Genomic DNA, 18925 nt, shown 5'->3' with positions numbered 1-18925 from the left:
GCTGTGGGTGTGGGTGTATGTGTGACTATGTGTGCTGAATTCACTTGATATCTTGATGGCATTGACTTTGCTATACAATTCTATATTATTAACAGGATTTTCTAAAGGACAATGCCATTGACATTGCTGAGATGCTCTAAAGTGGCAACAATGCGAAGCAACCACAAACGCACACAGTTGTATATGTGAATGTGAATATTTGTGCATAGGTATGTGCGTGTATGCGTGCATTTCTCAATAAATGGTAAACAAAACTCACTTTTCACTGCATAATTCGGATTTTTAACACTCCTGCAGCCGCACGCTTGTATATTGTATATATATGGGAGTGTGTGTGTGTGTGTATTTAAGCGCTTTCATCAAATCTAATTGAATTTTTCGCTGGCGTCTGCTTTGTGCTGCCACAATTTGTTCACACCTCATTCGCGCACCTTTCAACGAGCAGCCAACATATGCACAAACACACATGCATAGATGTATGTATATACATACAAACATAGATATGTATATATATATATATGTACATATTATATTTACCTGTGTGTGCGCGCTTAATTGGATATTGTTATTTCGGTTTATTGAAGCGCATGAAAAGTGAGCAACACTTTCAATGTCAAAGTGAAGATAAACCGCCGCCGCCGCCACCGCTGCCGTTATGTGTGTCTAACTGAGCAAATAGCCAAAGCGTCGAATTGACTCATTTGAGGATCATCACTTTACTGAGTACATGTCTCTATGCAGCATATGTATGTGTGCGTTTGTGTGGGTGTAGTGGCGCGAGCTTGTGTGCTTATTTCACTCAACTTTGCTCGTGCTCCGCAAAATAGTCGATTTCTATGCAAAAATGTATTAATTCATTCGCGAGATGCGGTCCAAAGCGTTAGGACGGTATTGTTGCGGTAACGGTAACTAACTGTATAAGCAGGAACGAGCACAGTGCCGAACGAGTGACGTTTAAAGTAATTGTAAAATTTGCATTATAAGTGCATGGCGCACGTCTAACGGTATATTTTCTATATATGAATATATGTGCAAATGTCTGTGGTGACAAATTTTGCTTTAAAAACAATTTGAGTGGGCATTGAAGTGATAAAAACAAAAACAAAAAACAAAAGAAAAATTTAAAAAGAAAAATTAAAAAAAAAATAAAAAAAAAATTGAAAAAATTTAAAGAAAATACGAAAAGATTAATTCTGACTTGTAAGTTTACTAAAATTAATAAAAAAAAATTTGCATTAAAATGCAACCTAAAGCTTTGAAGTGCTCATTGATTACGAAAGAAAGTGAATTTCTAAATAATTTTTTTTTATAAAAAAATGAAATTAGAAATTAATTCAGGCATGCAAAAGATCCTGAAATATTGAAATTAAATAATTAAAATAATTATTGAAATAAATATAATAATAAATAAATAGAAAAACTTATTATACATAAATGTGAATAATAGCATGACAATTTTAATATATTTTAAATTAAATAAATTTTCTATCAAAAAATATTACATAAACTAATTCAACCAATATATGAAAAACTAGTCGAAAAGTCTTTTCGTATTTCTAATGAAACTTCAATTTATTTTTTTTTTTTTATTTTTATAATAATAAATAAATAAACAAATATGTACTATTTTGGTCGACCACTTTTTGCCATTTTTCCACTAGAGACAGTGTTAATCGAAATTTCAAAATTTCCAGAACTGAAGTGAGCAAACCATTGTTGTGCTGCACGAACTGATACAACATTGTCTCCGTAAACTTCACAAATTTCAATGGTTGCTTGTGTAGAATTTTTCCATTTTTCATACAAAAATTTCAAAATATAGCAAGTTTCTTCGTAATTTTCACTGATTTTTGAACAGCTGTAACTTTTTTCGCAACTAAAGTAATTTTTTTTTTTGACAAATGAAGCTTAAAGTCTCATCTTTCCAACACTATATAGTATGACACAATGCATTGGAGATATATGACGATATCTTTTGACAAAATACGAAAAGACTTTTTCGACTACCCAATAATTAAAAATTATAAATATCTCTTCAGTTGAAATGATTTCAATAGAGCTTTACAAAATTATTGTTAGGTAGATGCGTAGAGTGACACATAGTCCTTTACGAGGCCCCGCACTAAAATCCCCTCACTCTATTGTCTCTTCGCTGAACCATCCTGTGCTTCTAATGAAGTTAAGCAGTACAAAAATTGTTATCTTTGTAACTTATGAAGCATCATAAAGAGACCATCAACCCGATAGTTGAGATTATTTTCCGATGTTGTATAATTTCCTTTTCTTCTACCTTCTGACAGCTTCTAAAGGGTAATACGAGGTGTGTTCAAAAAGTATCGTGAATCGTAACTGACAGTTTTCTTCCATTGCAGGGGCGTGGTGCATCATGAGTTCTTGCCACAGGGAAGAACGGTCAATATGGAATATTACCTGCAAGTTATGCGCAATTTGCGCAAAGCAATCCGCCAGAAACGCCCGGATTTGTGAAAGAACAAAAATTGGCTTTTGCACCACGATAACGCCCCTGCTCACACACATCGTTGCTTGTGCGCGACTTTTTTGCCAAAAACAACACACTAATGATGCCGCAGCCATCGTATTCCCCAGATCTGGCCCCCTGTGACTTTTTCTTGTTCCCTAAACTGAAGAGGCCCATGAAAGGACGACGTTACGCTTCTCTTGACGAGATAAAGACGGCATCGAAGGAGGAGCTGAAGGAGATAAAAAAAAATGATTTTTTGAAGTGCTTCGAAGATTGGAAAAACCGTTGGCACAAGTGCGTAATATCTCATGGGGATTACTTTGAAGGGGACAAAATAGATATTCATGAACAAGTAAATAATTTTTGAAAAAAACTCAAAATTCGCGATACTTTTTGAACACACCTCGTACACTTCGGTTTACTCTACTTTTTTAAAGAAAAAACACAGAAACTTCAAATTCAATAGCGAATATTTATTATCATTCGAAAGGATATTCTTTGACATTTATTTTTTGAAGATTATCTCTTTCGAATGTTAACCGCGGTTACGCCTCAGATGGTCTATACGCTGCGTCCAATTTTCGATGACTCGTTTGAAAGGTAACTGACAAATGACACGCGTGATGGCTTGCTCCAAGGCCTGAATCGAAGCGCGATTGTACCCAGAGACTTTTCCCTGCGGGTAGGGGGGACCGCCTCAGGGTTCGGGGGGGAAACCGAATATACCCGCGGTAAGGCATGCCTGTCGTAAGAGGCGACTAAGATCCTGGCCGCCAGTCCAGAGTTGTGTGGAAACTCAACTGGTAGTAACTTCGGTTACAAGGTCATACCAAAGACTTTAACCTGGTACCACGGGGAGCAGTAGCCCTTGGAGGTAACTCCAATCTGCTCATTGGGTTTGGCACTTTGTGGAGATTCGTGGTGGCTCTGGTTAAAACCCAAATCGCGGGAAGAACTGACTTTGTCAGTTCAAATGTGGAGTTGCATTGCAACCTGGCGCCGTGCACATAGAAGAGGTTTTAGATGGGCCTCGAACCCTACCAAGGTGGTTAGTGTGTCCATGCCACACTGACGATAGGTACTGAAAATGTTTACCCAGTTTTCAGGGCGCTGATCAACTCATTGTATTGATCCGTTGTGCTTCTGAGCACCGTAGAATTAAGCTGTTTGACAGAAGGATCTTACGTAAAACACACTTCATTGTTGTACTCTGAGACTTTAAACTTTATATATTGCCACAGGAAAAAGTTTAACGGTATGATATCACACGATCTTACTAGCCAATCGAGCGGCCCAAAATGTGAAGTTATCTGCTCACCGAAGTGTTCTTCCAATAAATCCATTGATTAATGCGATGCTTGGGAATAGTCTGTTATCGTGGCGCATTAACGGATTACGTTCTCATAGGCATCACTTTTGAAGAAATATGGACAGATAGGTGATTCCACCGGCCAATAAACCACACCAAACAGTTGTTTTTCTGGATGAAATGGCAGCTCTTGAATTTATTCAGGTTACTCTTGATCCCGAATGTGGCAGATTGCTTCTTTCCATACCTATTGCGCTTGCAAGGGGCCTCATCGCTGAGCAAAGTTTGGCTCGAAAACGTCGAATCTTCTTGGAACTAACAACGTGGATTTCTTATTTAGTAAAAAAAAATTTAATAAAAATAATGAAATTATTTTTTTCAAAAAACTAGCAGATGAAATAAATTAAAATACAAAGAAAATAACATGAAATAAAAAAAATAATAAAATTAAATATTATTATAATATTAAAATTATTAAAGATTAACGAAGTGCATGCACTAAGCGACTTTTTAAACTTGAAACAATACTTCAAGGCAGCCAAATATGCAAACAGCAGTGATAACGGTACTTATATTGAAGAAAACACTAACATGAAGAGCAACAGTTGAAACATGAACTTCGCCGGATTAGCAATGAATCTAAGCGCCAATTTAACAACAAATCAAATTTTATACAACAACGGTGATAACAACAACAACAACGAACTGCATAACAGCATAACTGCTCACAACAACTCCTACTATTACACAAGCAATAGCAACAACGGCAAAATGTTAGAGGCGCAAAACATCACAACGGCATTACTGAATGCCACCACACAAAGTCTCATCGATCCCGAATTCGAGCAGTACGAGGAAATCGATGAATTATCACCCGAATTACGCAACTTCGTGCGCATTGTTGTACCCTTCTGTTTTGGCATTTTCGCCGTGTCCGGCTTCTTTGGCAATACGCTCGTCATACTCGTCGTACTCTTCAATCAACAAATGCATTCCACCACAAATCTGCTAATTGTCAATTTGGCCGTTGCCGATCTACTTTTCGTCGTTTTCTGCATACCATTCACCGCAACCGATTATATAACCGAGTATTGGCCCTTCGGTGATTTGTGGTGTCGTGCGGTGCAATACCTGATTGTTGTTACGGCTTTTGCGAGCATTTACACGTTGGTGCTGATGTCGGTCGATCGTTTTTTGGCCGTCGTACATCCAATACGTTCGCGACAATTGCGCACCGAGAGGGTGACGAAGATTGCAATCGTTACAATGTGGGTGATCATTTTGTCCATATCGTTTCCGGTGCCACTGGTGCATGGATTAACGGTAAGTGATGAGAGTAATATGGTTGAGATATCAGGTATTATTGTAAGAATTGGAGATCTAGATTTTAAGTTTGATTAGGACAAGGTTGATTCAAACATTCTTTATCTAGTAGACGAGCACAATATTCATCCAGGTTGATCCAGATCTTCACTCTACTGATAGAAACGCTATTGACAAGAATTGTTGTAGAGACTTTAGATCTAGGCAATATTTTTGTAGATTTTAGTGTTGTCTTGTATAATAATTCACACCAAATTTTGTATATATACTTTACGAGTATCAAATAAAAATAATTACGAACAGAAACTATATTTTGATCGTTCAGATTGTATGTCAAGTTTCTTTAGGAAAAAAGGATGTATGAAATTTTTTCATCGATATCTTCGAAACTGAAGGACTGGATCATTGTACAGACAGATGGATCTGCACATGTCTAAACGCGCTCAGCTCGTCACGATGAGCTCTTATGGTCTCCGTTGTTTCCTTCTGTGTGTTACAAATATCGTTCGTCCAGGTTACAAAAAGAAAAAGTAGAGGTGAAAGAGTATTCAAAAACTAAGTAACTTACTTAATGCGACCGATGGATACACATATAACGGGTGGGCCATCTAACGTTTTAAATTTGAATTATATATATTTCGTAATTGGAAACGTCAAATACCATTCGGAAAGTGACAGATATTCAGTAAAAAGTCTAAAATTTACGAAATGGGTCACTATTCACTAGAAGAAAAGCCGTCTACAGTTCGCAAATTGGGAATAAGATCGTTTGACCGAGGTTGGTCAATTTTACCGAAAAATCATCTTTTCGGACGATTTCCACCTCGATGGTTACCAAAATTGGGTGGATCGGATAAGCTGATGTAAACTCAGCCGTGGTGGTCATTTGTCCAAAATTGTTTTCCACAAATAAATTTCATAAAACAGCCTTTTAAATAAATGTTAGACCTTTGAAAAATATCAAGACATTTTTTTTTATTGACTTTTTAAATTTAAAATTTTATATGGCCCACCCTTTATAACAGCGAAACTTCTCTGCATATTGCTGGATATATTTAGCATGATACTTCTTCGGAGCTGGAGTGTTTTCATCCACGACCTAGCCAACATAGCCGACTTAACGACTCCGAAGTTACAACTGTCAACAGTGGCGTGTGAGCCAAATCACGAGTGCAATGTTTATTTGTTTGATGATAGCAGATATTTCGTCTTGCCCTCGTCTACTACCAGACCTATTTGCATCGCATCCTTATCAAGTTTGTAGAAAACAGAACTAAAGTACGTGATACGAATCATCACACGGAGCCAAGACCAAAATCACGAAGGACCAATACAATATGACATGATGCATTATCGCAGTGGAAAAAGCTAGAGTTGTTCGTACATAATTTTTTATATTTCAGTCAAATACGCTTAAGTGATATTATTTTTTAATTGTTTGGTGCAGCGGAAGGAGTTCATAGTTCACCACAGCACGATTATTAGCGAAAACTAATGGTGGATGTTGATGGTCATCCAGAGTACATGCGGTTCGTCTTTAACGCGTTCTCGGCCCACTCTAAACTCGTTCCGCACTCATAAACGTGTTTGTTTTTTGTGACAACCTGAAAAAATGGACCTACCTTCTTGATGCCAGGGAGTTTTAAGTACGTTAGGTTTAAGTTAATCTAGTAGGCCAATATGCCATGCATGGACCAGGTTTTGTCTTTCCCGATACCAGTTGGAGTTCTCTTACTACTTCCATGAGGAGTAGTGATCGTTTAGAATGCCTGCGCTTGACGCGAATTTTATCAGACTCTTTGGGCTCACTATCGACATCTTCGGTGTATCATACAGTGGGGAACCAAAATGCTTACAGTGTACTCTTGCCAATGCGAGACAAGTGCAGAAAGATGGAGATGATCATTTTTTTTTAACTTATTACGTTCATTGACGTTGTATGATTCTTAAACCACAAAAAAATTCATGATCTTTAGCTGAAAAAAAAGTTTCCTAAAATTGTTTGAAACCACTAATTCGGAAACAATGCTATCAAAAATGCCTAGTAAAAATGATACAAAACACTTCATGCATAAATCCATAAATTCAAATTTAATTTATGGAAAATTTCGAATCATAATAACGACAACGATTATTCATTCATCATTAGCAGCAGCATAATTGTATTTGTACAAACACACACAAAAATATCTGCCGCGCTATAAGCGTTGGCGCAAATCTGATTGGGCATCTTTCAACACCTTTTGTTTGGTTTTGCATATGGAAGATTCATATGGGAAATTGAAAAATAATTAAAACGAAATAAAATACTTTTGGCAAACTGCTCCAAGCGCTAAAAACAACAGAGCATTTTTATGACTCCCACATACATTTGTACAGATGTATGCGTGTCTGATGTGAGCTATCCATAGCAAAGCCCCGCATTTGCAGCCTCACAGCCTCAGTGTGCGTGTTTGCTTTGATTTTCATTCGGTAGCCGCACGCAAACAACACATTCTTCAATTTATTGCTTTCGATCATTCGCACCTCATCCACTGCCGGGCAACTGTGCAGCAGCTAATTGCCCTACAAAAGCTTAGCCTCCACCCACTGAAGCGGCACAGAACCTCCACACTCACTACCACTTAGCAGCACGAAAACTTAGACACTTCTTTCATCGTTTAGGCTACCAATTGGCCAAGCAGTCTCGTTCATTCGAACTAGTCATTAGCTCGGCCACGCACCTCATCCAAGTCCACCACCACACGATCGCCTCTTTTGTATATTTAAGTCTGCTCAGTGTTTATAATAATATTCGCGTTTTACTTTTAAAATTGCTGTATTTATTTTCACTTGTTGGCTACTTTGTTGCTTTTTGCATTTGAGCAAAATTTGGAAAGTAGTAAGTTCATTTAAATAAAATTCAATTATTTATGTTTGCTTGCCGCACACGTGAATTTTATTACAAACACTTGGTGTGGCGCAGCTGGTGTTGAAAGCGCAAATAGCAGAGAATTTTATTGGACTATTCGATTTTAAAGCGAGAGTTAATTTTTGCGAAAATTTTGGTAAAAATATAATGTTTGTTTGGAAAAGGTAATACTACACATATTCTACGAAATCTTCAGGAAGTCATTTTTATTTTTTCGAAAAACAAGGGTGTTTTTTAAAGGAACTTCTTCAATCAAATTTCTTTCTTATTTTGATTCGTTCCACAACGTTATATTAGTTTTTAACTGTAGCGTGATACATACCACCGTTGGTGAACTATTACACTCCCTAGCAACCTGTTGCAAGAGATTAATAATTTGCGAGGAAGATAATAGTAAGAGTAGGAGTGATATAAGTTATAATTTTCCGATGTTCTTTATTTACACTCTCGTTGTTAAATATATACATATGTATGTATTGGAGGAGAATTCTGAAAAATTAATGTGCTCTTAATGACAGTAAAATAAAAAAATAATCGGTGACCGTGAAACAGTCAAACAAATTTTAACCGACGATTTTGCGATGAAAAAGTTATGCGCGAAGATGGTTCCAAAAAACCTTTCTGAGGAGCCAAAAGTACCGCCCTCAGCATGTCCCAGTATTTGGCCTCTCGTGTTGCAACAGCCGCCTTATTCGCCCTGTGACTTTTTTATGATTCCTAAAACAAAATCGGTGGCCAAAGGAACCCAGTTTGAGTCGATTACGGACACCCAGGCGGCATGCGGTAACAGAAATGTTACGAAGCATGGAAAACAGCTGGGATCGCTGTTTAGCTGCCCAAGGGGACTACTTTGAAGGGGATGGCAGAGTTGTAGAATAATTTTCAAATATACGGCTTTTATGGAATCAGTCTCATTACTTAATTGTCATACCTCGTATCTTACACAAGTTGCTCAAAATGAGCCGTACACAGTTTTTCGCTTATGCGTTTTTATACAAGTATAGAAAAAAAGTCTACCCATCCTAATATATAACCAGATTTATCAATATGCTTGTCGAATAACACTGCTCTCAACATCGTGGGTGTTAGAATAAGCAAATATTTATTTGAATTTTACCTTCCAACAAAGTAAGTACATTGCAGCATTTGCTGCTTATCAGTTGATTATCGAATTGTCGCTACAAATCGTTTTCTGATAACCCCATACCCGAACATATAAAACTGGTCATTACTTGTTCCAATCGGCTCGCGATGCGCGCTGATTTGAATTCCATAGATAATTACGAATAAATATTTTTTGTTGCTGATTAGACTCGTGAGCGATAAGCTAGCAGTTCCAATTATTTAACAGCGTTTTTCTTTTGCTTTTGGTCTTTTTAATTCCGGAAAGCCAAATATCAAAACAAATGTTTATCTCTCTTATCTCACGTTATATGTGAGACGCATATGACAATGCGCTCGTAACTAAGTACACATTTTGCGTCTCTATGTCGTCATACTATTCATATCAACTGTATGTAGGGGGGGAAATCATATTTTTAGTCAAATTTAATAACAATTTGCTTTGCTCAAGCAACTAAATATGCTTTCTATATATTTATATATAGATATGCATGTGTATATATGGGAAAGGTGTGTGCAACAAATGCTAACTGTATAATTCATCAATTACCCGACTTTAATTGGCACTGATAGTTGAACGGGGTGGCAGCCAGGCGATTCCACCATCGCCATTTATTTCAAATTAATTTTGCCTAATGAGTTATTTTATGACAAAGCGTGGCATGGCATAATAATGGCAGGATTAGTACGAGTAAATTAAATATGCTTTTGGAATATGGTATTTTTGGGTGTTTATTTTGGTTTTGGGAGCATCAGGAAAGCGCTGCTGAGTAGGAAATGTTTTGTTATGAAGCTAGGTGAGTGACGAAAAAACTCTTTAACGATATACTTGAATGAACCTTCTGAGAGGTTTACCCATATTCTTTGACAGCTGTGACAGCAATATTGGCTTATACTCCTGCGCAGATCAATAACGAATCACCTTTCTGCCAAAAATTAGTACTTTTTATACTCTCGCAACAAAGTTGCTAAGGAGAGTATTATAGTTTTGTTCACATAACGGTTGTTTGTAAGTCCTAAAACTAAAAGAGTCAGATATAGGGTTATATATACCAAAGTGGTCAGGGTGACGAGTAGAGTTGAAATCCGGATGTCTGAGTGTCCGACCGTCCGTCCGTCCGTCCGTGCAAGCTGTAACTTGAGTAAAAATTGAGGTATCATGATAAAACTCAGTACACGTATTTCTTGGCTCCATAAGAAGGTTAAGTTCGAAGATGGGCAAAATCGGCCCACTGCCACGCCCACAAAATGGCGGAAACCGAAAACCTATAAAGTGTCATAACTAAGCCATAAATAAAGATATTAAAGTGAAGTTTGGCACAAAGGATTGCATTAGGGAGGGGCATATTTGGAAGTATTTTTTTTGGAAAAGTGGGCGTGGCCCCGCCCCCTACTAAGTTATTTGTACATATCTCGGAAACTACTATAGCTATGTCAACCAAACTCTATAGAGTCGTTTCCTATAGGCATTTCCATATACAGTTCAAAAATGGAAGAAATCGCATAATAACCACGCCCACCTCCCATACAAAGGTTATGTTGAAAATCACTAAAAGTGCCTTAACCGAATAACAAAAAACGTCAGAAACACTAAATTTTCCGGAAGAAATGGCAGAAGGAAGCTTAACCCAGGCTTTTTTTAAAAATTGAAAATAGGCGTGGCGTCGCCCACTTATGGACCAAAAACCATATCTCAGGAACTACTCAACCGATTTCAATGAAATTCGGTATATAATATTTTCCTAACATTCTGATGACACGTACGAAATATGGGTGAAATCGGTTCACAACCACGCCTTCTTCCAATATAACGCTAGTTTGAATTCCATCTGATGCCTTCTCTGTATAATATATACATTAGGAACCAATGACGATAGCGGAATAAAACTTTACACAAATACGGTATTTGAGCTGAGGTATTCCTTGTGGAAAAATTGTCGTGAACGGACTATAACTTTTCAAGGTCCCTGATATCGAACACGAAGAACTCAGTGCCTAACCTAACCTAACCTAACCTAATTTTTCACCGAAAATGTCGGTAAATCTCTCAGAATTTAATTATAATTAATTTTACAACAAAATAAAAAAATGTGTAAATAACGGATAATGAAATCTCGATTATCACTTTATCATGCGAGAGTATAAAATGTTCGGTGACACCCGAACTTAGCCCTTCCTTACTTGTTTTGCTTTGGCGTTGCGCAACATTGAATATGAATAAACAATGATTTCAACTAAAGTACTTGAATTTAGGGGCGCTGTAATTTGATACATTTTTTGACCAAGAATTGCCTTCAAAGAGACATTGACTTATCACAATAAATTTGTTTCTAATAATAATATTGATATCATTTACCAAATAAATAGTATTTATTTGACCTACTTACGAATCGATAGCGGAGTTGTCTGACACATTGTTAGTTACTAAAATGGAAATGAATATATGCCGTGCATATGGGTATACATATGTACATACATACATATATGTCTATATGTATTTTTTTTTTTACATCGCTAATATTTTTCCAAAAATAATAGAGTCAGAAATATATCAAATATATAAAATTGATAACTTTACTCACTCGAAAGCATTCGTTGGCATATTTATTTTTATGACTTGCCAGGAAAGGGCGTTGTGAACAATAAGCCTAATACTTGACTAGGCACATACATACTTACATACATATATGTCATATATATTTTTATTTGTGATATACGTACTTATACATATTTACATGTATGTGCTTATTCGCAATTAGTTTTTCTATCTCATGCCAGTAGTATCGGCGAAGTATCTGTGTGCCGTCACTCTGCCATATTTCTATTTCGTCGAATAATTAAAATGCATCAACTGCAGACATTTATTGCCAAGAATTTCCAAAAATAATCAAGTAAATACATAAGTTTACATATTTACACATGTGGATGTAGATATAAATCTAGAAGATATATGTATCGATGTAAATTATTGACTGCACGCGCCATAAAATTGTAATTGCAATGTGCGTCTAGGCATACCCAGTAGGAAAACGCTCTCAAATAATTTGTGGCATTCTTCACTTTTATACACGATCTTTGTACTTTTAATGTAAAGAAGAAAGAATTGTGAATTGACATTATTTTCACTCGCTTTATAAGCAGAACGCGTCCAAAGTAGTCTAAGTTCCAGTAGTGCAGGATGAGAAGCTACCATATAATAGTTTGGAGCTCTTAGGCTGCTCATGGGATAGTTCTCCATTTATTTCTGATCAATTTATTTTTGAATTTTTTCATAATTTTTTCAAATTAAATAAATTAAATTAATTAAAATTTGCCCGGCAAGTACACATCTCCCTGCAGGGTGCATACAACCAAGTATTGTATTTACAAGAACTCACATACATACACACTTTTAGGTACATATGTGTGTGTGTTGCTGTTGTGTGTGAGCGAAGGTGTTTTGTATGGCCCATAAAGATTTGTTTGTAAACATTTCATATTACACGCCTAAATATTTGCTCATCCATAAAGTAGGTGTATATTTAGAAGAAGAAGAAGAAGCGCAAATAAAGAAAAACTTGTGTGCATTTTAGATAAAAATGCCCGTGGAAATTCATCAAAATGCAAGCAAAGTACGCAATTTCATCATTTTCGTTACAGCTTTAGCATTTGGTTTCAAAATTTTCCAAATATCTGCTAAATTATTGAGTGCACTTAAATCGTCGATATACAATGTGAATGTAATTTCGAATTCGATATTAAAAATCAAAAATTGATAGTGTTTTATAGTTGCACAAATTTAGCTAATTTGGCGAAGATATTGGCAATTTATTGTCGTTTCAAAAGTATATATCGATATATTTGAGAATATCGTTTACCGATATACATTAAATTTTTATATGTGTTATTGTTGTTGTGGCAGAGTTCTATCAAGTTAACTAATTTGGCGAAGACATTGGCAGTTTATCGATGTTTTCAAAAATAAATATCGATATATTTGAAATTATCGATTACCGACATACATTAAATTTTTATATGTGTTGTTGGTTTTGTTGTTGTAGCGACAGAATTCTGTCAAGTTGACAGTCCTTGGTGGGATAAAAATACGGGTCCACCCCGGTTACGTGGACCCGAATGTCTTAGGAACGGTTTTTTTTAAATTATCAATATCAGTGGTCGGTACACATTATAACCAAAAGTCTTAAAAGCCGATATATTTCTAATACCGATATTCTAGTTGTATATAATTTATGAAAATATTACCGTTAGGTTTCTGATGCAATAATAACATAACTCCTGTTTTCGATATTCGATAACTCAGCGCCTTGCGGCCAATCCAAGTTTGCTTAGGCTTTTAATTTCTATTTTACCTCGATGAGATAACTAAAGGTGTGTGCTCCCAAGTGTTTCGGCCTTGACTTTGCACACGCGGTACTATCAAGAAGGAATTTAAGTGTTGAGATATTTCCATCACGTCTTCTTCTATAGAGCTTCTGCAGCTGGCTTCCGGTAGGACTCTCAAACTTACAGCATGAACGCCGTTAGGACAATGGACTCTCACAACTAGGGAGAAACCAGCCTTACTAAGAGGAAAGATCGATTACGATCGACTTTCGCCCTTGGTGGACAAGCGCTGATCAAATTCCCACGAAGCCCAGCTCTCCAGCAACAGAATACAAAACAAGAGGGAAGCACCGACCACATTCTACTGATATCGAAGCTATGGTGGCTTTCGTTGCCAGATCAGCTTTACAGTTATCTGCGATTCCGTTGTGGTCTGACAGCCATAACAATTTCTTAATCAACTGAACTTACCTCAAGGCTGATATCGCCGCCCCACTAGTTTGTAATAATCGATATTTTTAAAACAATGGCATTTAGCTTTTGAAGATAATCTGTTTCCAAATTTGGCCGCGGCTACGATTCAGATGGTTTATCCGTTGAGTTTAATTTTCGATGACATTCATTTTATTGTTAGGCAATCGACCACGACCGATGTGTGGAAGTGGCGCCGTCTTGCTGAAACCAAATGTTGACGAGATCACGAGCCATGACTATTCAGCCAGAAATGAGCCTAATCGATGAACGAAATATGACTGCGAAACGTTGGATCCTCTCAGATTTGTTCAATAGCCCATAGAGGGAGGCGATGTCGCTTAAAAAGATCGTACAGCTGCAGTTCTTGCACAAGCTATATTTTGTACGCTTTCAATTTAGAATCCCGAAGTAAAATGTGCAAAGTTGTTCCATACATCTGTCCGAATTGCTACGAACGGCGCCGAATCGACTCTCCTGCTACTATATTTTCTTCAGTAAATGCTAGACGAGATCCACTCGGTCGAATATTATCCAATAATGGCGGATTATGTTGATCATAAGTTGAGTAAAGCGTATGAAACACATCCTTTACAGAAGGTGAATTTTCGTAAAGAAGTTGAACGATTTGTTACCGTTGTTCAGGCATAAGTTTTTCCATGATGAAATGCCAAACAATACTGAACAAAAATATGACAGCTGGACACGGCTCACGCGTGTTCTGTCAAGAAAAGACTAAAGCTATCTCTATTTGGATCACCCGTTATGTATAAAGTGTGCCAATATTGAACATTTATTTTATAGCCACATATTGCTATTTAAAAATTTTCTGGAACGCTTTCGTAATCACATACCAAAAATAATTAGCGAACAACCGAATTCTGTTATTTAGTTGCTAACATATTTATTGTTCACACACACATACTTACTCTTATACATGCATACATACATACATAAATACATATGAATTTGTAAGCTGAACGTAAAAATGCTAAATATTTGAATAAATCGAAATAAAGCTAATTCGGGGAAAATCCAAATTAAACTAAAATCAAACAAGTTGTTTACATTTTCTGTTTTTTACGTGTTTTCGCTTTGAAACTCAATTAATTAAAACATTGCCAGCGTGTAAAACGAAAACAAAGTAAAAATTTATGTGAGAAAAATTTTCCCAAAATTTTTTAAAGCCTCTATATCGCATTATTATCATTCTATTATTAAGTATGAACAGAAATTATAGAACGAAATTTAAAATAAGCACTCGCGCTGTAATAAAATCATTAAATATAATACAATAAAATTACTAAACAAAAATGCTAAATTTTCCATTTTTTCAAATATTTGAAATATTATAATTAAGTAAAAACTCAAAAAATCAATGAACAACAATTTAAAACTTTAAATACAATCATAATAAGACAACAACTCATGTGGAAGTTGGTATCACATATATAAATGTACATTTACCTCAAGCGCTTGTCATTTATGTGCTTTATTTCGCTCAACTCGGCGGCAATATTTCAGCGGCCAACACTGAATAACTCATTAAATCATATTAATTTCAAATTTCGACACATAATCAGTGGCCATAATATTAATTTCGCTGCGCCGCAGCTTTGTTTACTATAAATATTACCGTGCTTGTTTGTGCATAGGAAACGCGTGTGTTGCCATGGCGGATGAGTAATTTATTTATTTGGGCAATCCGATTTCAAATGCTTATGCCGAAATTGAGGTTTAATTTATATTATTTTATTAATATTCAAGTATGTATTTGTTGCGCTGATTTATATGCATTTGCTAGGGTGTGCAGCAAGCTATTTGGACAGAAATAGGAATTGATATTTTTGGACCACAAAAGGAAACTGCAATTTGACACTTCCTCTTCACTATTTTTTTTGTTTATTTTTCTGTAAGTAATATTAAAAAAATATATAAAAATGTTTTAAGCATATTTTTTATATATTTGTATGTAGTTATACATTTTTGTATTGCCTTTTGTTGCCGTAGGGGAGCCATTTGCAATAGTGGGTACTCTCACCAAAGAGAAGCAAAGAGCCAAACTATGAACCCATATTGTCCTACGGAATTTTTGTTTGATGGAAAGCGCTGGAAAAGAATATAGTGGCGAGTGTTTAACGGCCCCCACACATCAGTATTTGTGGTGCACTACGAACCACGATAACTAGGCAATGAACGTGTTGCTGCAAATGGCATCGTTATATACAGCCGCAAGATGTATAGCCGTGCAAGCTGCTCTCTGACTCAGAGAATCTGGGTATTTTGATGAGTGTGAGCCTTTTTTACGGAAGAATCAAAGCTCGTGGGGAGTAATGGTGGAGGAGTATACTGTCAGGAACTTTCTATAAGCTCCAGCTTTCAAGCGAAACTGGCTGCCATAAAGTAGTAATAGATCTTCTGCTTCGAAACGCCACCCGTTCAAAGTACTGACTAGCCACTCAGATTGTAGGGTAAGGGTATTAGTTTGGAGTTCGCTGACGGTGTGTCAGGACCGGTGAAAGGAAGTCTAGACTCCTTGTCTCTAGCATCGATTCATTTTACAAATAAACAGATCCAAGGTGCCGGCACTACATGACACTGTAAGGCTAATGAACTTGCTAGGGTACCTTAGCCTCAATGACTTCGGAATGAAAACGAATAGAAACTCAGTTGGCTCATTGTGGTTCACTACTGGACAGTTAGTCTTCAGACCAACTTAGTAACCTTCTAGTCCAGGTTATTTCGTAAGAAGAACCTCAGCAAAGTTGATTTTGCAATGGTTGTTGGGGTTTAAACTGAACACTGTGCAATCAGGATTCATGCAGTAAGATTGAGCATCTTACCGGATGTCAACTGTATTAGCTGTTTGGACGAAAATGAGATAGGCATATCAAGTCTTTCTCCTCGAATGTCCCGCTTTTTTCAGAACAAGCTAAAAAGGCTTTCGACCTCATATTTTTGGACATCTAGGTGACATAGCCAATAAATAAATCCACAATCAAGTAAGTAAGGATAGATGAAGCTGAACATTTTATACTCTTGCAACATGCACGAATCGAAGCAAAGGAAATACTTTAACGAGTAAAACCAATCATACAGAGTATAGTCAGCCGAATTTTCGAAAATCGTGATATTAGTTATATAGGGGCTAAGCTATTTTAGACACAAAGATACAATGTTATGAGCAAAACACGCTCTCCTAATTTTATTAAGATACTTGAAATGTATGCGGTACAAAGTCACTCGGAAGTTCGAGAGTCTTTATATATATATGCGAGCCAAGGGAAGTATTGGTCCGATTCAACCCATTTTTGACATACAGACATGTCATTATAAGCGAAGGATTATCCTTTAAATCCAGTTATATATATCACACTTTGACCGACATTTTCGATCCAAAGTCAACTAGAGATACTGGGGTCCACATATTCGCTACCTAGGGTTTTGGTTGGATTTGAGACATTATTCGCGCAAAGTTGTTATATTAATTGCTTCTTGATTTGTGAACTGGAAATTAAACGATTAAAGCCGAATTTAAAATTGTGCTTTATAGGAAGTAGGCGTGGTTGTAGTCCGCTTTCATCCGTTTTCACAAAATGACATAAAAATTTAAAAAGAATCCCACGTACTAAGTTTTGTCGAAATCGGTTGGCCGGGTCCCGAGATATAGGATTTCACCAAAAAGTGCGGAGTGCCATGCCCACCGTCCAATTTTCGCATCAGCTCCTATAATGTTCTCATACCATCTCGGAGGTAAAACTTAATATCTCTGGCGTATTTAGTTATGGATTTATTGCGTTTTTAGTAGTTTTTAATAGTACCGTTATATAGAGAGTGAGCGGGGTTATCATCCATTTTCATACTGTCGGTAGAAGTTCTCATAAGATTTGAATTCAGTAAATTTGGTTGTTGTAGCATTAGTAGTTTAGGAGATACATTAGATGGACGGACAGACAGACAGTCAACCCAATTTCAGCTTTTCTCATCATTCTGATTATTTATATATACTTGTATAACCCTATATCTCTCTCGATTATTTTTAGTTGATACGTACAACCGTGAGAAAGTATTATACTCTGTAGCAACTGGCTGTAAGAGTATAAAATTAAACATTAGTAAGCTCTAGTTGCGGACTACCATTCTGCCACATAATTTCTCATTATCCACTACATCAATCAGCTGTCTCTGCCTGCAATTATAATGATCTAACCTCAAAATTTCAACTATGTCGACTCTGATAAATAATTAAAACAGTTCATTTATGTGTTTATATAAATTATGCGCTACAAACTAATTCAAATAAAATACATACAAACATTTAAAACCTAAATATTCACAATTGTACTCACATTCATCCTCTCCGCCAGAAACTGGAACCGTTTCCGAATGTCACCTATGCATTTTGTACATTCTACGAAGATAATCTGATTGTCAGCCAAACCAGCTATCAGCTGATATTCTTCGCCGGCTCGTATCTGCTGCCGCTCATGGCAATTAGTGGTCTCTATGTGCGGATGATTATGCGTCTGTGGCACCAGGGGAGCGGCGTACAGATGTCTGTGAAATCGCAACGTGGCCGCAAGCGTGTCACACGTCTCGTTGTGGTTGTTGTTGTGGCATTCGCATCGCTATGGCTGCCAGTACAGGTGAGTACCGTTAATGCTACGCTGCGAGCATAATTTATTCGTATTTGTGTGCAAATTTACACTCTACAAATAAAAACACAACTAAATGCTTTTAAATATGTATGTGTCATGTATTCTGCATGACTCACTTCAGTTATGCTTTTGCAGAAGCTTTGTGGAGCTTCGGTTTGTTAAAAATTTAATATTATTTTTAGCAGAAATAACATAAATATATCTGTGGTATAGGTAACTAGTACAAATATTGTATTCGCAAGAGTAACTATTCACAGAATCGTATTTTTTAGTCTTCGAATTGGAACTAGTCGTATATTGGAACCTTTCATTTTGACATATAAAGG

The 18925-nt window shown here is 36.5% G+C and overlaps 1 protein-coding gene across 5 annotated transcripts in view; it reads left to right on the top strand.

Moving 5' to 3' along the window:
* Positions 1–851: 851 nt before the first annotated feature.
* The window catches only part of LOC105226379 (allatostatin-A receptor), a 42525-nt gene continuing 24451 nt past the window's right edge, over positions 852–18925 (top strand). The window contains exons 1-3 of one of the 5 annotated variants that reach the window (XM_049450378.1): positions 852–1004; positions 4282–5114; positions 18309–18587. In XM_049450378.1, the coding sequence (XP_049306335.1) occupies positions 4404–5114; positions 18309–18587 (990 nt within the window). In that variant the 5' untranslated portion in view covers positions 852–1004; positions 4282–4403. Of the gene's footprint in view, positions 1005–4181; positions 5115–18308; positions 18588–18925 lie in introns of all 5 variants that reach the window. The other 4 variants (XM_049450377.1, XM_029550250.2, XM_049450379.1 and 1 more) reach the window with 4 other exon arrangements.

Source organism: Bactrocera dorsalis, chromosome 2 (assembly GCF_023373825.1).
Source record: "Bactrocera dorsalis isolate Fly_Bdor chromosome 2, ASM2337382v1, whole genome shotgun sequence".
Lineage (NCBI taxonomy): Eukaryota > Metazoa > Arthropoda > Insecta > Diptera > Tephritidae > Bactrocera > Bactrocera dorsalis.
This window is presented reverse-complemented; position numbering and strand designations above follow the sequence as displayed.